Below are 24478 nucleotides of genomic sequence, written 5' to 3' on the forward strand. Positions count from 1 at the left end.
GCATTTAATCCCTTTAGACTTCAGTTTCAAGGCGTTGGTACAAAACACTCACGCCTTGTAACGACAGGACGCTACGGTCAGCAAGCCAGTAGTTTGATGACCTCTTTTCCAATTGTGGAAGCGGGTCTTTAAATGTTACTTTTGAGGGGTTTCCACACTTCAACTCAAGTTACAGTTAAAGGACATGACTGCCTCAGTCGAACGGTTTGGCAGGTGGCCATTTGGCCTCTGCTGGGTTTCAGCTGTCTTTATAATACAGGCTGTAGTACAACAGAGTCAGGGTTGTTTATTCCCCTCTGTTTGGGGTAACAAAACCATACAGCTCCGTCGCAGTTTCAATCAGCAAGTCACTTACTGCAGTTTGAAAATGGATTTGCTGCGGTTGGTATTGGCATATTGGAGCCACAAACTTGCATACTTGCACTTGATCTTCACAATGCATATATACCCATTCCGGTTTGCTCATCACAGGTTTTAGCGTTTGCAAATCGCCACAACCATTAACCATTTCAGGTCTACCGTTTATTATACTCTGGTATTTACCAAAGTGATGTTGGAAGATGATAGTTCATCTCACATAAGAACTCTGTCGCAACAGAGTTTCTCTATCTTAGATGATCTGCTCATAAGAACTCTGTCTCAACAAAGTTCCTCTAACTTGCGCTACTAATGTATACTGCGCTAGCAGATCACGTTCAAAATACAATTCCGTCTAAACGATGTAAATTCCTAGGTAATATTATAAATACGGTAAATCAAAGCATTTACCTACTACACCAGCAAGAACAAATGTACATCTAGTAATTAGTGCAAATCACGCACACTAACGGTACATTGGTGTATTCACCTAGTTAAGATAATAATGCGTTTTAAAGCGATTTATTTCGCCGCCCTTCACTCGCCGTTCCCACAGAGGGGCGAGGGTGTATAATACTCTGGACGAGAGTCGCAGAGGTTCAGGAGTTGTAGTTTACAAAAGATCAGCGACAGAGGTTCTAAAACACGATAGATTGCTGTCGATAAATGTTCTGGAACTACGTGAATTTTACAATGCACTACATGCTTCGCTTTCAGTCTGACCACGGCCAGTCAGACAACGCAACGGCAGTTGCATACAGAGACAAAAAAGCCGCATGGCAATGCGGCAGGTAACTCCAATTCTCAATGGCTCAGAACACTATTATGTGAAAGTGTCAAGAGATTATTCCGTGCGTGGACATCTGTTAGACAGATGATCTCACCCGTCAGAATTTGGATCCTGAAAACTGGACATTAAATCCAGAGGTGTTTCTTGGGGTTACCCTCAACAGGATGGCATCTCGCCACAATTACAAAAGCTCAGTATGTGTACAAAACAACAGATCACAAGGGCAGTGGTGGTGGAGTCTCTCACATTCATGTGGTCATTCAGCATCGTGTATCTGGCTCCACCATTTTCCGCTGCTCTCTCCGTTGTCAAAACGGATCATAAGACAGTTCGTCACAGTCATACTGATGGTATCTCATGTGTGTTGGAGAAGTTGCTTCTCGAATTTCCAAGGAATACTTGCACACGATCTTGGGGCGCTCATAATACGTCCAACCTGTTACATCAGGGAACGTTCTTTTACCCATATTTACCTATGTACCTATTACCTATGTACCGCAGCTGCGGTTGATGGGGTGAGGGTTCAAACGCCCTCTTAAGAAATAGAGCATTACAGTGTCGGTTATACCAACCATGTTACGAGATAGTAGACCGCTTAAGACAGCTCATTATTACAAAATTTCGTGTGCTTACATAAGTCGTAAACCTCGGAAGTTTCCAACATCATCCTTCAAGTTACCCGTATTCTGTTAAACGGGGTGGTATGGAAAACTGCGTTTACTTGCACGGAGGGTGCAGGTATCTGTGTAGTAAACTTATCTTCAAAGACGTTTGTCTTTATTGCGTCTGTACACACCGTTATACAAGGTGTCACCAAAGTTCAGACTCTATTTATCTCACCTACAGCGCCAGGCGACTGGAGGTTGGGTTCAGATTTCTTACAGTTTCATATTTTGAACACTTACAACACATGGGGATTAAGTTTCTCACTTTGGAAAACATTTTTCTTCTAGCCTTGGCTTCGGCAAGGGTTTTGTTTTCATATTTGGGTGCCTTGTATTCCAAGCCACCGTATTTGAGTTTTCTCATGACAAAGCAGATCTTCCGACGAATTCCGCTTTCGTATCCTTCACATCTATATACCAATAGTGGTTCCTGTGTGGACAGCACATTCTAGAATTCTGAATGTGGTACACGCATTACGCGTTTATATATGTCCCGAACGTCTACAGTACGTGATATGAATACGTTGTTTGTTCTCTATGATACTGCCAACTGGGGTTAACCAGTTTCTCAGCAGACATTATCCAGTTGAATAATAATAATGACTACAAGTCAGGGTTCCTTTAAGGCTAAGTTACAATCGCCTACGTCAGTAATAGCTCATCCCACAGGTTCTGTGGGAATGTCAGACCCAGCGGGTCGGGGAGCGTCTACGACGCGGCTACATAGCCTTCAGTGCACCACGTTTGTGCACGTTTACATATAATGGTGGCGCCATCAGCATCTAGCTTTGGTCTGCCTACTGTTACAAGTATCAAACAGCTCTCCCGCCCACGAGGGAAGCTTTGGTACGTCCCAAGAGTACTCCAGTGACCCCTAGTGGATGATAAAGAAAATAGGATTTTGGTACTTACCAGGTAAATCCTTTTCTTTGAATCCATAGGGGGCACTGGACGCCCACCCAGAGCAGTTTTACCTGGGTTGTTTTAAGCTCAAGGGAGCTTAGGGTCACAAGTTTTACTTGGTTTGTATTAAGCTCAGAGGAGCTTGTGGTAACACATTTTCACCGATTGGTTCAAAGTATAAAGTTCTATCGGTTAAGGTGTCAACTGTTTAGCTGACAATAAGGTTATGGGTCAACTTTGTTGTTGTCCGTTATGTTATAGGTATTCTCCATTGTCAACCTCTCTATATCCTGTTCGCTCAGTAAAAAACACTGACAAAGTACACTGAGGTACTCGGGGATATGGAGGGGGGAGAGTCCTAAATTTGAATATTCAGTGCCTTTGTTCGGCTACGCCCGTCCATATCCCAAGAGTACTCCAGTGCCCCCTATGGATTCAAAGAAAAGGATTTACCTGGTAAGTACCAAAATCCTATTTTTACTCACCGGTAAATCGATTTCTCGTAGTCCGTAGTGGATGCTGGGAACTCCGTAAGGACCATGGGGAATAGCGGCTCCGCAGGAGACTGGGCACAACTAAAAGAAAGCTTTTAGACTACCTGGTGTGCACTGTCTCCTCCCACTATGACCCTCCTCCAGACCTCAGTTAGGATACTGTGCCCGGAAGAGCTGACACAATAAGGAAGGATTTTGAATCCCGGGTAAGACTCATACCAGCCACACCAAATAACTCGTGATACTATACCCAGTTAACAGTATGAACTATAACCTGAGCCTCTCAATAGATGGCTCACAACAATAACCCTTTAGTTAGGCAATAACTATATACAAGTATTGCAGACAATCCGCACTTAGGATGGGCGCCCAGCATCCACTAAGAACTACGAGAAATAGATTTACCGGTGAGTAAAATCTTATTTTCTCTGACGTCCTAGTGGATGCTGGGAACTCCGTAAGGACCATGGGGATTATACCAAAGCTCCCAAACGGGCGGGAGAGTGCGGACGACTCTGCAGCACCGAATGAGAGACTCAAGGTCCTCCTCAGCCAGGGTATCAAATTTGTAGAATTTAGCAAACGTGTTTGCCCCTGACCAAGTAGCAGCTCGGCAAAGTTGTAAAGCCGAGACCCCTCGGGCAGCCGCCCAAGATGAGCCCACTTTCCTCGTGGAATGGGCTTTTACTGATTCAGGATGCGGCAGTCCAGCCGCAGAATGCGCCAGCTGAATTGTGCTACAAATCCAGCGAGCAATAGTCTGCTTAGAAGCAGGAGCACCCAGTTTGTTGGGTGCATACAGGATAAAAAGCGAGTCAGTTTTCCTGACTCCAGCCGTCCTGGAAACATACATTTTCAAGGCCCTGACTACGTCCAGTAACTTGGAATCCTCCAAGTCCCTAGTAGCCGCAGGCACTACAATAGGTTGGTTCAAGTGAAAGGCTGATACCACCTTAGGGAGAAACTGGGGACGAGTCCTCAATTCTGCCCTATCCATATGGAAAATCAGATAAGGGCTTTTACATGACAAAGCCGCCAATTCTGACACGCCTGGCCGAAGCCAAGGCCATTAACATGACCACTTTCCACGTGAGATATTTCAGATCCACGGTTTTAAGTGGCTCAAACCAATGTGATTTTAGGAAACTCAACACCACGTTGAGATCCCAAGGTGCCACTGGAGGCACAAAAGGGGGCTGAATATGCAGTACTCCCTTTACAAATGTCTGAACTTCAGGCAGTGAAGCCAGTTCTTTCTGGAAGAAAATCGACAGAGCCGAAATCTGGACCTTAATGGAACCCAATTTTAGGCCCATAGTCACTCCTGACTGTAGGAAGTGCAGAAAACGACCCAGCTGAAATTCCTCTGTTGGGGCCTTCCTGGCCTCACACCACGCAACATATTTTCGCCAAATACGGTGATAATGGTTTGCGGTTACTTCTTTCCTGGCTTTTATCAGCGGATAATTAAAACTCCCTTTTTTCGAAGGAGTATCATCATTTCTGCCATTACCTTGGTAAACACCCTCGGTGCCGTGGACAGTCCAAACGGCAGCGTCTGGAATTGGTAATGGCAATCCTGTACCACAAATCTGAGGTACTCCTGGTGAGGATGGTAAATGGGGACATGCAAGTAAGCATCCTTGATGTCCAGGGATACCATGTAATCCCCCTCGTCCAGGCTTGCAATAACCGCCCTGAGCGATTCCATCTTGAACTTGAATTTTTTTATGTATGTGTTCAAGGATTTCAAATTTAAAATGGGTCTCACCGAACCGTCCGGTTTCGGTACCACAAACATTGTGGAATAGTAACCCCGTCCTTGTTGAAGTAGGGGCACCTTGACTATCACCTGCTGGGAATACAGCTTGTGAATTGCCTCTAGCACAGCCTCCCTGCCTGAGGGAATTGTCGGCAAGGCAGATTTGAGGAAACAGCAGGGGGGGGGGGGGAGAGACGTCTCGAATTCCAGCTTGTACCCCTGAGATACTACTTGAAGGAAAACTTCCATGTGCTTTTTAGAATCTGCATCCCCTGTCCACTGCCGAGTCCATAAGCCTCTCCTAGCAGAAATGGACATTGCACTTATTTTAGATGCCAGCCGGCAGATCTCCCTCTGTGCATCTCTCATGTATAAGACTGAGTCTTTTATATGCTCTACGGTTAGCAGAATAGTGTCCCTGTCTAGGGTGTCAATATTTTCCGACAGGGAGTCTGACCACGCAGCTGCAGCACTGCACATCCACTGCACATCCATGCTGAAGCAATAGCTGGTCTCAGTATAATGCCTGAGTGTGTATATACAGACTTCAGGATAGCCTCCTGCTTTCTATCAGCAGGCTCCTTTAGGGCGGCCGTATCCGGAGACGGTAGTGCCACCTTCTTTGACAAGCATGTGAGCGCTTTATTTACCCTAGGGGGTGTTTCCCAACGTGACCTATCCTCTGGCGGGAAAGGGTACGCCATTAGTAACTTTTTAGAAATTACCAATTTTTTTTATCGGGGGAAGCCCACGCTTCTTCACACACTTCATTTAATTCTTCAGATGGGGGAAAAACCACTGGTAGTTTTTTCTCCCCAAACATAATACCCTTTTTTGTGGTACCTGGGGTAATATCAGAAATGTGTAATACCTCTTTCATTGCCTCAATCATGTAACGAATGGCCCTGCTGGACATTACATTAGTCTCTTCGTCGTCGACACTGGTATCAGTATCCGTGTCGACATCTGTGTCTGCCATCTGAGGTAGCGGGCGCTTTAGGGGCCCTGATGGCTTTTGAGGCGTCTGGGCAGGCACGAGCTGAGAAGCCGGCTGTCCCGCATTTGGCATGTCGTCAAATTTTTTATGTAAGGAGTCGACACTTGCACGTAATTCCTTCCATAAATCCATCCACTCAGGTGTCTGCCCCGCAGGGGGTGACATCACATTTATAGGCATCTGATCTGCCTCCACATAAGTCTCATCAAACATGTCGACACAGCCGTACCGACACACCGCACACACACAGGGAATGCTCTGACAGAGGACAGGACCCCACGAAGCCCTTTGGGGAGACAGAGAGAGTATGCCAGCACACACCAGAGCGCTATATAATACAGGGACTAACTGAATTATATCCCCTTATAGCTGCTATAATTGTTATACTGCGCCTAAATTTAGTGCCCCCCCTCTCTTTTTTACCCTTCTGTAGTGTAGACTGCAGGGGAGAGCCAGGGAGCTTCCTTCCAGCGGAGCTGTGAGGGAGAAATGGCGCCAGTGTGCTGAGGGAGATAGCCCCGCCCCTTTTTCGGCTGACATCTCCCGCGTTTTTGAAAGTCTGGCAGGGGTATTAATTTACACCTATATAGCCTCTGGGGCTATATATGGTGTAGATTTGCCAGCCAAGGTGTATACTATTGCCCTCAGGGCGCACCCCCCCAGCGCCCTGCACCCATCAGTGACCGGAGTGTGAGGTGTACATGAGGAGCAATGGCGCACAGCTGCAGTGCTGTGCGCTACCTTGGTGAAGACTGAAGCCTTCTGCCGCCGATTTTCCGGACCATCTTCTTGCTTCTGGCTCTGTAAGGGGGACGGCGGCACGGCTCCGGGAACGAACACCAAGGACGGGTCCTGCGGTCAATCCCTCTGGAGCTAATGGTGTCCAGTAGCCTAAGAAGCCCAAGCTAGCTGCAAGCAGGTAGGTTCGCTTCTTCTCCCCTTAGTCCCTCGTTGCAGTGAGCCTGTTGCCAGCAGGTCTCACTGTAAAATAAAAAACCTAAAATATACTTTCTTTCTAGGAGCTCAGGAGAGCCCCTAGTGTGCATCCAGCTCGGCCGGGCACAAGATTCTAACTGAGGTCTGGAGGAGGGTCATAGTGGGAGGAGCCAGTGCACACCAGGTAGTCTAAAAGCTTTCTTTTAGTTGTGCCCAGTCTCCTGCGGAGCCGCTATTCCCCATGGTCCTTACGGAGTTCCCAGCATCCACTAGGACGTCAGAGAAAATACATAAAGTAATGGTGGTTTCCGACTACTAACTTATAGGGGTCATATCACACACAAAAAAATAAAAAATAATTCAATGGTCAAGCAACCGAGGCTGGACCACTCCACATGGATTGACCCTACAGCAAAACTTTGAGAGGTCAGGATTCCCCCTGTCGAAAGTATGGGGCTGTCTCGGGTACCTTTCTGCATTGTTTGCGACGGTGCCCTGAAATTCCTAGTTTCTGGGATGCCATTCTTGACTGACTGTATAAGTAAAATGTAATCTGGCACAAATGTCAGACCCAGCTGCATGTTTATTTGTGAGTAACCTGGACAACATGAACGCATCAATACATTATTAATCGTGGACTCTTTCAGAGTCTCCGCCCATAAGACAAAACACATCAGGTGTACAGATAACCGTTGATCTTGGTATCCGAGCACCTGTGCATGATGCAAACTACTGAGCTGCCAAACCAAGGCATGAAGCGAGAGATTCCAGACGCGTTTCACCTAACATCTTTGTCTGCTTCTTTGCCCCAACACCCAAGTGGCTACCTGTAGTCTAGGCATATTTCTTTTATCCCAAACTTTGCATTTGCTAAAAGAATCTACTAAACTGTACATGATTGTTAGTGAAACTTTTGTTCCCAAATGGAATTATATTCCTGCCAATAAAGAGTGGTTGCCAACCTCATATCCCCATAACTGTTGACGACACGACAATCTACCCCACGAGCTCGCTGCCCAGGTGTCATCCTTCTCTGAACTGTCCTTAGTTCCCCACATTCAATCTCTAAATAATATTACATGCATCTAAGAAACATCCAAAATACGACCATACCTTACACAACAAAAACTCTAATCCATGCTCTCATTATCTCCCGCAATGATTATTGCAATAGTCTTACCGTCTTCATAAGAAAAGACTACCACTACAATCCATTCTGAATGCAGCTGCGAGGCTAGTCTTCCTAGCAAGACGTTCATTATCTGCAGATCTGCTCTGTCAGTACCTCCATTGGTTGCCAATACTCTACCGTGTTCAATATAAAATAATTCTACTTACATATAAAGCTATTAACCAAACTACACCAACATAGATCTCTTCGCTCATCTCAAAATATCTCCCAACGTGGCCTCTCCGCTCTGCACAAGATCTATCTCTCTCACCTGCATGGCTCACTCACTCCCATTCACAATTGCAGGACTTTCTTTGGGCAGCACCCACCCTATGGAACACCCTCCCACGCACAATAACTCACCTCTTCAGGCAAGCCTATCAAATCCCTGAACTGCCCACTTAACCTTCAGAAATCAGGATTTTGGTACTTACCGATAAATCCCTTTCTCCGATTCCACAGGGGCCACTGGAGTGTAGTTACAATGGGGAGATAGTAGGTGGTATTGGTAGCTGGCACTTTAAAAATTCTCACACTGTGGCTAGCTCCTCCCCTACTATCTCCCCTCCAAGCCAGTCTACGTTAAACTGTGCCCGAGGAGAGCTGTAATAAACAAACCGTAAGGTAGAGGAGGTTAACGACGCCCTGTAAACCAGGCGAACACAAACTAAACCTGGAACAGAACCTGACAAAAAACCAGGCTAGCCTGAACCCAACAAGCAGTCATATGGTGATCTGCAATCGTTAATCAAACAAAAATCAGGAGAAACAGCGCTGGGCGGGCGTCCAGTGGCCCCTGTGGAATCGGAGAAAGGGATTTATCGGTAAGTACCAAAATCCTGATTTCTCCTTCATCCACTAGGGGCCACTGGAGTGTAGTTACAATGGGGACGTCCCAGAGCTCCCAAAAAACGGGTGGGAAAGCGCTGAGAGTCCTGTAAAAACTGCTCGGCTAAACAGTGATGCAGAGGCCGTAAAAGTGTCAAACTTGTAGAATTTGACAAAACGAATGTCGGTTTGACCAAGTAGCCGCCCGACAAAATATTCATGGAGACCCCGCGGGCGGCTGCCCACGAAGGTCTTACAATGCGCGTAAAGCGCGCTGAATTGGAAAACGGAGGTTCCCTAGTAACCGCCAAGAAGACTGTCTGATGATCAGATGTATCCAACTGTCCAGCATATGCTGGGGCCCCGGCTATTTAGTACGGGAGCATCGTCCAGAGCAAAGAAGAAAAAACACTTCATCGAATAGCCTGAGACCTCTGTAGAGAGAGTTGACGAGCCCTGACAACATTCAGAGAGGATTGAAAACCACTAGTGTCAGATTTATATGAAAAATGGACCTCCCCTCTGGAAGAAACGACCGCTGAGGCCGAAGCCGAGCCCGGGGAGTTGCCAATAGAGTACTCCCTGAACAAGAGGCCGAACTTACGGCCGCTAGGCTAATCTCATTTGGAAGAAAAGCGAAAAAGGCAGAGACCTAAAATTCCGGTCAGTGTGGTTTGAAGCGCAGCGGAGCAAAAAACCTCCCAGAGAAACCAAAGATGAATGGTAACTGGAAGAAGGGGGAAAAACCCCCTTTTATCTTCATTATGTTCCATAAAGTTTTCCCAAAGTGGCAAAAGCGAGAAGAGGTAATAGACTTCTGAAATCGGAGCCCAGTAGGCCTAACCGAACTAGGGAACTCCTCCCTTCTGAGGTCTCGTGAACAGTCACACGGGTAACCGAAACCAGTGTAAAATTGAACAAGGAGAAAAAAAAGGAGCCTGTTGAAGTAGACAGTCCCGTCGAGGTAGGAGCCAAGGCTCCTCTACTGACAACAGGCGTATCTGTATCTTCAAGTCATGCGTGGCCCAACCAGCGCCACCGAGAGGACTAGCACGCATAATCCCCTCCTGTGTTACTGAACATGAAGTAGAAATAGAAAAGGAGGCAGGATAGAATAACCAGAAAACTCCCCGGAGCCCTGAGGGCCTCCACGGCTACTGCCGTCCGAGAGTAATAAAGGGTTAAAGAGTCAGTCAGAACGCCCTGAGGTCGATCCGAAATCTCCGCCCACAGCGGACCAGCTGACAAAACTCCGGGGCATGTTCCCTCACCCAGGAGTCTGACCTGGTGGCTTGATCTGGAAACAAGATTGTTGTCCCCCGTTCCGAGAGGAATGGAGGCGACCACTCATTACGTCGCAACTTGACTGAAGAAATAGAGTCTCTGGTGCCGAGGAATGAAAAAACCTCTGACGGACCGTGTTGAGAAACGTCTATGCGGAGCATAAATTGGATCTGTGTCGAATCAGAAGCTCGTGGATCCTCCGGATATTCAGAAGCCACCTAATGTACAGAGTGGGATAGTAGCAGTAAATTGTCCCATTAGGGAACCAACGTCACCCACTGCCCTTGAAAAAGAGTTATTCTGTTATCTTCCTAAACTCTGTGGGAGCGGAAGAGAGAAGAGTAAAGGACTTACAGTGAAAATGAGAATCCTGTTAAGGGGGAATCTGAGAAAAGCCTGTCCAACGGAAATCAGTAAACAGGCATCTCTGAAGACAAGGGACACGTAAAACTCCCTTTCTTGTTTAAACTAGCAATCACAGACTAAAAGGATTGTAAGGCCAGAATAGGCCTGTCCGAGCCACTTGGCTTCGGAACGTGAAAAGAAAACAAAGGCCTGAGAACTGTCCTAATTCAAATGATATGTGTAAAACAGGGATCAACACCCTTTGCGGTTAGAAACCTATGGAGCGCAGCCTGCAGTATGACTCTCTTGTCATCGTAAATCAGCCGACCCATGCCGAGGGACTCCTGAGACGGTTGTAACCGCCCAAGCCTTCTCCCATCGACCTGCGCCTACCCTGGGACCCTGCAGGTGTAATGGGTGTATAGGATGACATAAAATCAGACTGGACTGAGGATGTTGAACCTCTGCTTCAGCCTTTTTACCCTGAGAACCCCTGGCGACGAAGATATCACCCGTGTGGAGTCAAAAACCTGAAAGGGCACGAAACAATCTAAAGGGAAGACCAGTAAAGGTCTGTCTTGGAGCTGGGGCAGTAGTAGGAGAAATCAAAGTGGACCTACCTCCATTGGTTCAAGAAATCCTGCAGAAAGTTCCTTCCCCAGAACCATCTGCCCCGTAGGATTTCATGTTTACTTGTCACTGTCGCAGCCCCAGAGGTCGTCGGGTTAAGACAGCCCAAGCGAAGATGCAGGGTCCGAGTCTGTAGACATGGAGACCTCCAAGGAACATAAAGCAGAATCGTGATTCTGACCTGTATCAAAGTATCAATTGATCCTGATGCGAAGCATCCTGTAACCTAGAGGACAATTGTTCCCCAACCTACCTGCTCCGGATACGGTAGAACCATGCTGCCGCATATGTCGATGGATCCCTGAGCAAGGTTGCCTCAGGAAAACGGCGGCTTGATGGACCGGCGATACACCGAGGTGTATACCCTAGAGAGGTTCTGATACCATCTCCTGCCATCTGCGGGGAAAAGATAGGAAAACAAACCCTGTTTGATACCTGATATTGTGTATTCGGGTGTCTGTCGGCCGCCTACCGGAGCCTGCCCAGCTCATCCGAAACTGAACCAGTCGCTGTCATTTTCGTCAATGGCGTGGAACCCTGATGGACTTGACGTGTCCTCCTCCTTTACCTGCAGTATCAGATGAACTGCTGTATTATGTACCTGTATATTCTGAGACACTGGTTCAGATCCACAGAAAACAGACATCAGTAATGCATGGAATGTTAGCAAAGTTTCTTTTTGGAAAGGTGTGTTTGGTCCCGCTGTGATTTGATCCTGTGACCTTGGAGACCAAAGTCCAAGGGCTTACCTGATGAGCTATTGTCTGGTTAATAGTGACATTACCTGCATCATTGATCAAACAGGGGTGTGCAGGTGCGTGGAGGGCGAAGCAGATGGCTCCGCCGCATACTTCACACCTAAGAGGGAATTCTTCGACTATCCCAGGAGAGACAAACGAAAGGAGAAAAGGTGGGTTAAATAAACAGAGCCCTACGTAAGGTCTGCACTATAATGTGTAGTGACCGATACGATTAAAATAAACTTTCTGGAGCAGCGGAGACCTGAACCAGCAACGCTGCGCTGTGGGACAGGAGTCTTAGCCCTAGGCTATAGGAGTTCTCCTTAAAGTTTTGTTTGGATTCAAACCCCTGTTCAGATACCCGCTACTAGCGTACTGAGCCGCAGCGCTATTTGTCTGATGCCTTACACGCATTCCACAATTACAAATAGCATTAGTAACTAGTGACAACAAGGAATAATAAAGGGAAGGCAACACCCCGCCCTGTATTTAGTGTACCGCTAATTAAGGTGCACCAGATGTTTCTCTGAGGTTCCGCTGGCTTTTCAAAATGGTGACCAGCCTGTGAGAAAGATGGGGGAAAATGTTATGTGCAAGATGTTGTTATTAGAAAACATTGCGGAAGTAGCCTACAGCACCTGGTATTCCCAGGCGGTCTCCCATCCAAGTACTAACCGGGCCTGACCCTGCTTAGTTTCCGAGATCAGACGAGATCGGGCGTGTTCAGGGTGGTGTGGCCGTAGGCTTTTATCCCCTATATCTGGTATTTTATGGATTTATCTATATACATACCTACACGCACTTAAATATATATATCTATATATATACATGCACAAACATAACTATATATGTATATATACACACACACCGTAGGTAAATAAATACTGCACAGTAGATCCTTTTAATTATTATTGAGCTGAGTCCCAGCTACTGTAATAGAGCAGGTTCCCTGATTTGCAAGTAGGAAAATGCTGGGTAGAGGACTCTACTGCAGGAGGAATGTATCTATATTTCAGCAGCCTGAAGTATCGAAAAGTTACAAATCCCAGAGCTGTTGCCTAGCGACGGGGAGACCTGGGAGCCCGCTGAGTAAAGCGGGTTAACTGTTAATATACCTGGGACTTTATTTGTATTTGTCTCTGAGTATGCAAGATTAGCCCACTGGGCTATAGGAGACACTGCAAATATGAAGCCAGGTCTGTGCAGGGAGGAAATGGCCGCCAGAGTGAAACTCCTCTGGGCTATGCGATAAAATCTATATAGTGGATAACTGGATTAGTGCTGAGCCACTCTGACTATATCACATTCTCCTCAGCACCATGTGCATTAAACTCACATAAATGCCTATTACACTATAACAGTGGCCGGGGAGCGGAGAATGCTGAGCCCGCTGTACAGAGCAGGAGTTAGCTCCGCCCCCCGGCTATGGCGCCTTATTGCAAAACTAAGCGGGAAGCGAGCTGTACCCTCCGCTGGGCCTGCGAGTCACCGCCGGGGAGCGCTGAGCGCTGAGCCCGCTATACAGCGCTAGTAGAGCCCTGTATCTGCTAGCCGCCGCCGGGGAGTGTTGCGCTGAACAGAGCGCGAGTCGCCGCCTGGGAGCAGGGAGCGCTGAGCTCGCTCTACAGAGCGGGACTTAGCTCCGCCCCCTCCGTACAAGGCGCCAAATTTAAACATTGCTTTGCGCTCGAGCGGGATCCCTGTGCCGGCTCTGTGAGTCGCGCTGAGTGGGTGCGGGGGGTGCGGGGAGCTGGGGGAGCAGAGGGTTATCAGAATGACACACACCCGTTTTTCAGTCAGGGTTGTATAAACACATACTCAGCCTCCCCCAATCATCCTGTCTGTTTCTCCATGAGGAGGACAGGTAAGGATACAATAAAGTACATTACAGCCCCAGAGAGCCCTTCTGGAGTGGGTTGTACAACAATAAACAGATTGCTCTAAAAACATACATAGCCACCACAAATAAAGTATACTTCACTCACCACTGTGTTCTTGGTGGATCGGCCCCGACACACGCCGCACGCAGCGGCGTCCAGCCGGAATCTTCTGTGGTGGGGTGGTCCCGACACAAGCCGCACGCAGCGGTGTCCGACCATTTTTGATACTCACCGCTGCCATGCTGCCGGAATCTTCTGCTGGATGGAGTGGCCGCGACACGCGCCGCACGCAGCGGTGTCCGCCAACTCAGGAGAGCTCAGTGTCTCCCTCAGCCGGGGCCCATCCCTAGCCGCACGCAGCTGCGATGGGACCCCGCCGGCAGCTCCCACGGTGCAGACTGGCAGTGGCAGAGCTGCCAGTCTGTGAGTGTGTGTAAGAAAAATAAAATAATAAAGAAAAAAGAAGAAAATTCTTCAGCTAAACCCAAGTGAACCAGCTACCTCGGGCACTTAACTAAGACTGGCTTGGAGGGGAGATAGTAGGGGAGGAGCTAGCCACAGTGTGAGAATTTTTAAAGTGCCAGCTACCAATACCACCTACTATCTCCCCATTGTAACTACACTCCAGTGGCCCCTAGTGGATGAAGGAGAAACACTCATATCTAATTACATCCCATCAGGACTGCCTCGCTATAGCTAGTGTCTATCCTTCCTCATTCCCTATAGATTGTAAGCTTGCGAGCAGGGCCCTCCTACCTTTGTCTGTCTGTTATTACCCAATTTGCGTTATTACTGTTTCCAATTGTAAAGCACAACGGAATATGCTGCGCTACACAAGAAAATGTAAATAAGTTAGTAAGAGTCTGTACATCCCAGCAAGTACTCGTGCCAAATACAACTTTGAACATACAGGAGAAATAACTTTTTTTTCTTTAATACATAGCAGTAAAATGGTGCAGTATGTGTATGGTATTGTGTTTTCTGTAATATTGTTTTAAAATAAGAATTTACTTACCGATAATTCTATTTCTCGTAGTCCGTAGTGGATGCTGGGGACTCCGTCAGGACCATGGGGAATAGCGGCTCCGCAGGAGACAGGGCACAAAAATAAAGCTTTAGGATTAGGTGGTGTGTACTGGCTCCTCCCCCTATGACCCTCCTCCAAGCCTCAGTTAGGATACTGTGCCCGGACGAGCGTACACAATAAGGAAGGATATTGAATCCCGGGTAAGACTCATACCAGCCACACCAATCACACCGTATAACTTGTGATCTGAACCCAGTTAACAGTATGACAAACGTAGGAGCCTCTGAACAGACGGCTCACAACAATAACAACCCGAATTTGTTTGTAACAATAACTATGTACAAGTATTGCAGACAATCCGCACTTGGGATGGGCGCCCAGCATCCACTACGGACTACGAGAAATAGAATTATCGGTAAGTAAATTCTTATTTTCTCTAACGTCCTAAGTGGATGCTGGGGACTCCGTCAGGACCATGGGGATTATACCAAAGCTCCCAAACGGGCGGGAGAGTGCGGATGACTCTGCAGCACCGAATGAGAGAACTCAAGGTCCTCCTCAGCCAGGGTATCAAATTTGTAGAATTTTGCAAACGTGTTTGCCCCTGACCAAGTAGCAGCTCGGCAGAGTTGTAATGCCGAGACCCCCCGGGCAGCCGCCCAGGATGAGCCCACTTTCCTTGTGGAATGGGCCTTGACAGATTTAGGTTGTGGCAAGCCTGCCACAGAATGTGCAAGTTGAATTGTGCTACAAATCCAACGAGCAATCGTCTGCTTAGAAGCAGGAGCACCCATCTTGTTGGGTGCATACAATATAAACAGTGAGTCAGACTTTCTGACTCCCGCCGTTCTTGAAATATATATTTTTTTTCAATGCCCGGACCACGTCCAACAACTTGGAATCCTCCAAATCGTTAGTAGCCGCAGGCACCACAATAGGCTGGTTCAGGTGAAACGCTGACACCACCTTAGGCAGAAAATGAGGACGCGTCCGCAGTTCTGCCCTGTCCGTATGGAAAATCAGATATGGGCTCTTATATGATAAAGCCGCCAATTCTGATACTCTCCTGGCTGAAGCCAGGGCCAGTAGCATGGTTACTTTCCATGTAAGATACTTCAACTCCACCGATTTGAGCGGCTCAAACCAATGGGATTTGAGAAAATCCAAGACTACATTAAGATCCCACGGTGCCACTGGGGGCACAACCGGGGGCTGTATATGTAGTACTCCTTTTACAAAAGTCTGGACTTCAGGAACTGAAGCCAATTCTTTCTGGAAGAAAATCGACAGGGCCGAAATTTGAACCTTAATGGACCCCAATTTGAGGCCCATAGACAATCCTGTTTGCAGGAAATGTAGGAATCGACCCAGTTGAAATTCCTCCGTGGGGGCCTTCCTGGCCTCACACCACGCAACATATTTTCTCCAAATGCGGTGATAATGTTGTGCAGTCACCTCCTTCCTGGCTTTTACCAGTGTAGGAATGACCTCTTCCGGAATGCCTTTTTCACTTAAAATTCGGCGTTCAACCGCCATGCCGTCAAACGCAGCCGCGGTAAGTCTTGGAATAGACACGGTCCCTGCTGAAGCAGGTCCCGTCTTAGAGGTAGAGGCCACGGATCCTCCGTGAGCATCTCTTGAAGTTCCGGGTACCAAGTTCTTCTTGGCCAATCCGGAGCCACTAGTATCGTTCTTACTCCCTTTTGCCGTATAATTCTCAGTACTTTTGGTATGAGAGGCAGAGGAGGGAACACATACACTGACTGGAACACCCACGGTGTTACCAGAGCGTCCACAGCTATTGCCTGAGGGTCTCTTGACCTGGCGCAATACCTGTCCAGTTTTTTGTTGAGGCGGGACGCCATCATATCCACCATTGGTTTTTCCCAACGGTTCACAATCATGTGGAAGACTTCTGGATGAAGTCCCCACTCTCCCGGGTGTAGATCGTGTCTGCTGAGGAAGTCTGCTTCCCAGTTGTCCACTCCCGGAATGAATACTGCTGACAGTGCTATCACATGATCTTCTGCCCAGCGAAGAATCCTTGCAGCTTCTGCCATTGCCGTCCTGCTTCTTGTGCCGCCCTGTCTGTTTACGTGGGCGACTGCCGTGATGTTGTCCGACTGGATCAACACCGGCTGACCCTGAAGCAGGGGTTTTGCCAGGCTTAGAGCATTGTAAATCGCTCTTAGCTCCAGTATATTTATGTGAAGAGACATCTCCAGGCTTGACCATACTCCCTGGAAGTTTCTTCCTTGTGTGACCGCTCCCCAGCCTCTCAGACTGGCATCCGTGGTCACCAGGACCCAGTCCTGTATGCCGAATCTGCGGCCCTCTAACAGATGAGCACTCTGCAACCACCACAGAAGAGACACCCTTGTCCGTGGCGATAAGGTTATCCGCTGATGCATCTGCAGATGCGATCCGGACCATTTGTCCAGCAGATCCCACTGAAAAGTTTGTGCGTGGAATCTGCCGAATGGAATCGCTTCGTAAGAAGCCACCATCTTTCCCAGGACTCTTGTGCATTGATGCACAGACACTGTCCCTGGTTTTAGGAGGTTCCTGACAAGTTCGGATAACTCCCTGGCTTTCTCCTCCGGAAGAAACACCTTTTTCTGAACCGTGTCCAGAATCATTCCCAGGAACAGCAGACGTGTCGTCGGGGTCAACTGAGATTTTGGAAAATTCAGAATCCACCCGTGTTGTTGCAGCACTAGTTGGGTTAGTGCTACTCCGTCCTCCAGCTGTTCTCTGGACCTTGCCCTTATCAGGAGATCGTCCAAGTAAGGGATAATTAATACGCCTCTTCTTCGCAGAAGAATCATCATTTCGGCCATTACCTTGGTAAAGACCCGAGGTGCCGTGGACAATCCGAACGGCAGCGTCTGAAACTGATAATGACAGTTTTGCACCACGAACCTGAGGTACCCTTGATGTGAAGGGCAAATTGGGACATGCAGGTAAGCATCCTTTATGTCCAGGGACACCATAAAGTCCCCTTCTTCCAGATTCGCTATCACTGCTCTGAGTGATTCCATCTTGAACTTGAATTTTTGTATGTACAGGTTCAAAGATTTCAGATTTAGAATAGGTCTTACCGAGCCGTCCGGCTTCGGTACCACAAATAGCGTGGAGTAATACCCCTTTCCCTGTTGTAGGAGGGGTACCTTGACTATCACCTGCTGAGAAAACAGCTTGTGAATGGCTTCCAATACCGTCGCCCTGTCTGAGGGAGACGTTGGCAAAGCAGACTTTAGGAACCGGCGAGGGGGAGACTTCTCGAATTCCAACCTGTAACCCTGAGATACTACCTGCAGAATCCAGGGGTCCACCTGTGAGCAAGCCCACTGTGCGCTGAAATTCTTGAGTCGACCCCCCACCGCTCCTGAATCCGCTTGTAAGGCCCCAGCGTCATGCTGAGGGCTTTGCAGAACCCTGGGAGGGCTTCTGTTCCTGGGCAGGGGCTGCTTGCTGCCCTCTCTTACCCCTTCCTCTGCCCCGAGGCAGATATGACTGTCCTTTTGTCCGCTTGTTTTTATAGGACCGAAAGGACTGCGGCTGAAAAGACGGTGTCTTTTTCTGTTGGGAGGGGGTCTGAGGTAAAAAGGTGGATTTTCCGGCAGTTGCCGTGGCCACCAGATCCGATAGACCGACGCCAAATAATTCCTCCCCTTTATACGGCAATACTTCCATATGTCGTTTGGAATCCGCATCACCTGACCACTGTCGCGTCCATAAACTCCTTCTGGCAGATATGGACATCGCATTTACTCTCGATGCCAGAGTGCAAATATCTCTCTGCGCATTTCGCATATAAAGGAAAGCATCCTTTAATTGCTCTATAGTCAATAAAATACTGTCCCTATCCAGGGTATCAATATTTTCAGTCAGGGAATCCAACCAGACGACCCCAGCACTGCACATCCAGGCTGAGGCGATGGCTGGTCGCAGTATAACACCAGTATGTGTGTATATACTTTTTAGGGTAGTTTCCAGTCTCCTATCCGCTGGATCCCTGAGGGCGGCCGTATCAGGAGACGGTAACGCCACTTGTTTTGATAAGCGTGTGAGCGCCTTATCCACCCTAGGGGGTGTTTCCCAGCGCGCCCTAACCTCTGGCGGGAAAGGGTATAATGCTAATAACTTTTTTGAAATTAGCATTTTTCTATCTGGGTTAACCCACGCTTCATCACATACATCATTTAATTCCTCTGATTCAGGAAAAACTACAGGTAGTTTTTTCACCCCCCACATAATACCCCTTTTTTTGGTACTTGCAGTATCAGAGATATGCAAAGCCTCCTTCATTGCCGTGATCATATAACGTGTGGCCCTACTTGAAAATACGTTTGTTTCATCACCGTCGACACTAGATTCAGTGTCTGTGTCTGGGTCGACCGACTGAGGTAAAGGGCGCTTTACAGCCCCTGACGGTGTCTGAGACGCCTGGGCAGGTACTAACTGGTTTGCCGGCCGTCTCATGTCGTCAACTGATTTTTGTAATGTGCTGACATTATCACGTAATTCCATAAACAAAGCCATCCATTCCGGTGTCGACTCCCTGGGGGGTGACATCACCATTATCGGCAATTGCTCTGCCTCCACACCAACATCGTCCTCATACATGTCGACACACACGTACCGACACACAGCAGACACACAGGGAATGCTCTTATCGAAGACAGGACCCCACTAGCCCTTTGGGGAGACAGAGGGAGAGTTTGCCAGCACACACCCAAGCGCTATAATATATATGGGAACAACCTTATATAAGTGTTGTTCCTTATAGCAGCTTAAATATATCCAATATATCGCCAAAAAATGCCCCCCCTCTCTGTTTTACCCTGTTTCTGTAGTGCAGTGCAGGGGAGAGTCCTGGGAGCCTTCCTCACAGCGGAGCGGAGCGGGAAAATGGCGCTGTGTGCTGAGGAGAATAAGCCCCGCCCCCTATTTCGGCGGGCTTTCCTCCCGTAGTTTTAGATAACTGGCATGGGTTAAATACATACATATAGCCTCAATGGCTATATGTGATGTATTCTTTTGCCATAAGGTATTAAAATATTGCTGCCCAGGGCGCCCCCAGCAGCGCCCTGCACCCTCCGTGACCGCTTGGTGTGAAGTGTGTGACAACAATGGCGCACAGCTGCAGTGCTGTGCGCTACCTTCATGAAGACTGAAGAGCCTTCTGCCGCCTGTTTCCGGACCTTCAATCTTCAGCATCTGTAAGGGGGGTCGGCGGCGCGGCTCCGGGACGAACCCCAGGGTGAGACCTGTGTTCCGACTCCCTCTGGAGCTAATGGTGTCCAGTAGCCTAAGAAGCCAATCCATCCTGCACGCAGGTGAGTTGAAATTCTCTCCCCTAAGTCCCTCGATGCAGTGAGCCTGTTGCCAGCAGGACTCGCTGAAAATAAAAAACCTAAAAAACTTTTTCTAAGCAGCTCTTTAGGAGAGCCACCTAGATTGCACCCTGCTCGGACGGGCACAAAAACCTAACTGAGGCTTGGAGGAGGGTCATAGGGGGAGGAGCCAGTACACACCACCTAATCCTAAAGCTTTATTTTTGTGCCCTGTCTCCTGCGGAGCCGCTATTCCCCATGGTCCTGACGGAGTCCCCAGCATCCACTTAGGACGTTAGAGAAAGTATATTCTTTTCAAAATGTAATACTTTGTAAAGACTTTATAGCAACGGAGTGTAATTTTTTTCTGCTGTATCAAATCACATGCAGAAATGAGCGGGGACCCTCTCTGTATTAACTGTTAAAACAGATATCTGCCTGGGTGCTGGAGAAGAGGTAAAGAGTGAAAGTGATGCACGAAGCAATAACTTGGTGTGGGACTCTGGGTACAGTCAAAATGCCTATGGGTGCCCCAATATTGGGACAAGTCTTTACAGGACAATGCCAGGCAAGATGATATTTGAAACAGTAGTGTGCGAGATTCTTCAGTCCCAGAAACCCACAGCTACATTTTCTTGTATAGTACAAAGTTATCACACCCGACCGGGTGTGGTTCATCAAATCGACAGTATCTAGGTCGACAATGTTTAGGTCCACTATAGGTCCACAGGGATGGAAGGTCGACAGGGTTTCTGGGTCGACAGGTCGACATGAGGTTGTGTTTTTTTGTGTCGTTTTCTTCGTAGTCTGACTGGGAACCCCAATTAGTTCACCGTGTCCCCTCGCATGGCTCGCCATGCTTCGGGCATGGTGCCTTGCTTCGCTCTGCACAGATTACCGTTCCAATCATAGTCCACGTGGATCGTTAAGTATGTAAAGGTTCAAAAGGAAAAAAAACAACAACAAAAAAACTCTTGTCGACCTAGAAACCCTGTCGATCTAGACAGTGTCGATCTTCAGACCGGATCCCCCCCGACCATGTCAGTCCACAATTTTCTCTATTGAATTTTTTTTTTTTTTTAATTACATCTTACAATTAGCGAAGGATGAATTGACAGAAACAAAGTAACTTCAAAGCAAACAATAATAATGTGCATAATTTTATATGTAAGAGGTGGTTGCTGCGATGGTGTACAGCGTGACTACACAGACCAGAGTGTACTAAAAGCACCAGAGCAGAGAGCAACACCCGCAGGCAGGAAAGAAGAACGGCACAGGTTGTGACAGGTGCGGGGTGCTAGAGTGAACACTAATGACCAAATATTGGTATGCAGGTGACATGGTTAAAATGCCAGCGTTAGAAGCACAGTAATGTCGACATCAATGTTGACACAACAGCCACAAATATTTTTGCCATTAATGCACAGGGAGGATCATGGGTAATGTCACATGTGCTCTCTTCCCACTGATCAGTCATTTAATAACCATGGCTGTACTAATGTATGAGAAACACCAGATACTGTTTACAGATCTCTTGGCTGGTACAAAGACATAAAGAGGAGAGCAGAAGCTCGATAGGGATCTGGTGGCGGCTCAACTCCCCCCGAATTGGCAGATGCTATGTACGCCTCAGATTCGAGGAGGATGTGCGACTGTATTCTGTAATGGAATGGAGATTAAATCCCGGCGGATGGGATGCCGGCTGCCAATATCCCGACAGCACCATTCCGCCTGCCAGAATGCCAGTAGTGTGGCGACGGCAGAGTCCCCTTGCAGGCTCGCTACAGGTTCTATTCCCACTCTATGGGTGTCGCGTATGGGATTAATATGATATCACCGCCGTTCGGATCCCGACAACCGGAATACTTTGAGCCTAATGGCGAATCCCAAATCAGGACCACCACCCGAGTTGAGATTCAGACCGCCGGTAATTCACCAGGTGTTACGATTCTGGTGTCTGTCTCCTGACAGCCAGGATCTCGACAACCGGCAAATTGAATGCCTCCCGTCGTGGGCACCCACGAGTGAGACTAGCCCTGGCGAGTTCGTTGGCATTATTGGCTGTTGGGATTCTGCCATTGGTATCCTTGACGGGATCCCTTCTGTAAGCGTTTGTTACTCACCTGTGCCAATATCTGTAGGGATTTCCTCCTCACACTGCTGATCGTCTCTCTCATAGTCCTCTTCTCCCTCTGTATCCTCTACCTTAACAAGAAGGTGTTCTTCCTCTTCCTCCTCTGTATCCTCTTCCTTAACCAAAGACAGGTTTTCTTCCTAATGGCCATACAACAGTAACAGTACACTTTACCAATATCTCATTTAAATTATTTAAAAGTATTAGTGTATGCCAGAACCAGCTACTCTACAGATCTTATAGTGAAGGGTCATCTACCTGATCCTCTTGAGGAACACTGTGGTTCTCCTCTGTACAGTCCTGTGACTGGAGGGGACTGGAAGGTATCTCTGGGGTAGCTCTGTTACTGGCTCCATCTGTAGGAGACACACAGTGACTGACTATATGGTTCATTAGTCATTATCAGATAAGTTTACCCAAGATGCAATAAACGTTTTCTTTGAAATAAATTCAAGCCTTGTCTTACCCACAAATGTGAGGGGCTGGTGATTCTCCATTGTTGTTTCCTCAAACATTTCCTCCTGTTCGTCTATATACTGACCCTCCTGCATGGAGAAATGGACAGTGACATCCTGACACACACAATGACACAGTCATCACCCAGACACCTCCCCTGGTGTTACTGTATAATGCCTCATTCCCAGTAGTCACCTCTCCAGTCATCACCCAGACACCTCCCCTGGTGTTACTGTATAATGCCCCATTCCCAGCAGTCACCTCTCCAGTCAGCAGCTGAATGATCTTGTTGGTGAGTTCCAGGATCTTCTGATCATTGTCTCTGTCATGTACCAGTGAGTGAGGAGGAGCCTTAGTGATGGAGCTCTGGGTCTTGCTCAATTTTTTTGACGCACGGGGAGGGTTGCAGCGTTTAACACGCTCTTTAGATTTCTTCACAACTGTATAATCCTACATATGAAAAGCAGGCACCAATGTTAACAAATATATAATCATACATACACACGTTGTTGGGTTCGGGTGAACCAGCGTTTGGGATCCTGCCAGTCACCATACCGACGCTGGGATCCAGAGCTTTAGATTACCAGCTGGTTGGGGACAAGCGCAACAAAGCCCCTTGTGGTTTTGCTGCGTTTGCCACAGGTTTTACTTCCACTCTATGGGTGTTGTGTACACTCACGAGTGGTAATAGTCCCAGTTAGTCAACATGCCGACTGTCGGGCTATCACCCAGTCGTGATCCCGGCGTCCATATAGTAACCGGCGGTCTCCTGACTGCCCGTCACATAGCTACATCCCATCCAGGTTGAGTATCCCTTATCCAAAAGGACACATTTTTGTGTCCCCTACTTTGATAATGACATTATATATATATATATATATATATATATATATATATATATATATATATATATATATATATATATATATATATATATATTCCCCACGGACCGGCACTCCCTCCTCCGTTTGCTACAATGGCTCCGGTGCCCTCCAAAGGAAATCCTCAAACAATGAAAAAGAGGCGGCACTCGGAGACTTAAAGGTTCAAAAAGTGTATTCAGCAACACAAGGTTGTGTTGCTGAATACACTTTTTGAACCTTTAAGTCTCCGAGTGCCGCCTCTTTTTCATTGTTTATTTATATATATATATATATATATATATATATATATATATATATATATATATATATATATATATATGTCGTCATCTCAGTACAGGACATAAAAATGTGGGATTTAGAATTTTGGATAAGGGATACTCCACCTGTACATACATACCTATTCCTTCACATTCACTAATGCGTAAAATGTCCCCTTATCACTAAGATTCTCTATAAACTAAACCATCTTACATGTCCCAGTGGAAGGATATTTGTGTGCCCAGTTAAATTAACAAAGAAGTGTTGTCCCACTGTCACACCCTCACCTCCCCAGTCAGGTCCCTGTGTTAGTAATAGGGATGAGTGACATTGCTGTGACACTCCCTCACCTCCCCAGTCAGGTCCCTGTGTTAGTAATAGAAATAAGAGTGTTGTCACTGTGACACTTCCAGACTCCCTCACCTCCCCAGTCAGCAGGTGGATGATTTCCAGGGTTAGATTTAATAACGTTTCACTCCTGTGAATCCTGGTTTTGTCCATCTTCAGTGAATTAGTGAGTTATATAGAAAAGGTCTCACTCATGTGACTTCTAAGAAAGATGCTCCGATACCTCACAGCACAATGGTCTAGGAATAAA

General features: G+C 47.4%; 1 protein-coding gene and 1 non-coding gene across 5 annotated transcripts in view; both read right to left on the bottom strand.

Moving 5' to 3' along the window:
- The window catches only part of LOC135054800 (oocyte zinc finger protein XlCOF8.4-like), a 106894-nt gene that overhangs the window by 66670 nt on the left and 15746 nt on the right, over positions 1-24478 (bottom strand). For all 4 annotated transcript variants that reach the window (XM_063958142.1, XM_063958140.1, XM_063958141.1 and 1 more), the window contains exons 2-6: positions 24304-24467; positions 23000-23188; positions 22749-22827; positions 22541-22638; positions 22272-22422 (exon numbers count right to left, since the gene is read on the bottom strand). In XM_063958142.1, coding sequence (XP_063814212.1) covers positions 22272-22422; positions 22541-22638; positions 22749-22827; positions 23000-23188; positions 24304-24381 — 595 coding nt within the window. In that variant the 5' untranslated portion in view covers positions 24382-24467. The remainder of the gene's footprint in view (positions 1-22271; positions 22423-22540; positions 22639-22748; positions 22828-22999; positions 23189-24303; positions 24468-24478) is intronic.
- Positions 12529-12647, bottom strand: LOC134901854 (5S ribosomal RNA). The gene has a single exon (XR_010175332.1). It is a non-coding gene; the product is annotated as a 5S ribosomal RNA (ribosomal RNA).

This window comes from Pseudophryne corroboree, chromosome 3 (assembly GCF_028390025.1).
Source record: "Pseudophryne corroboree isolate aPseCor3 chromosome 3, aPseCor3.hap2, whole genome shotgun sequence".
Lineage (NCBI taxonomy): Eukaryota > Metazoa > Chordata > Amphibia > Anura > Myobatrachidae > Pseudophryne > Pseudophryne corroboree.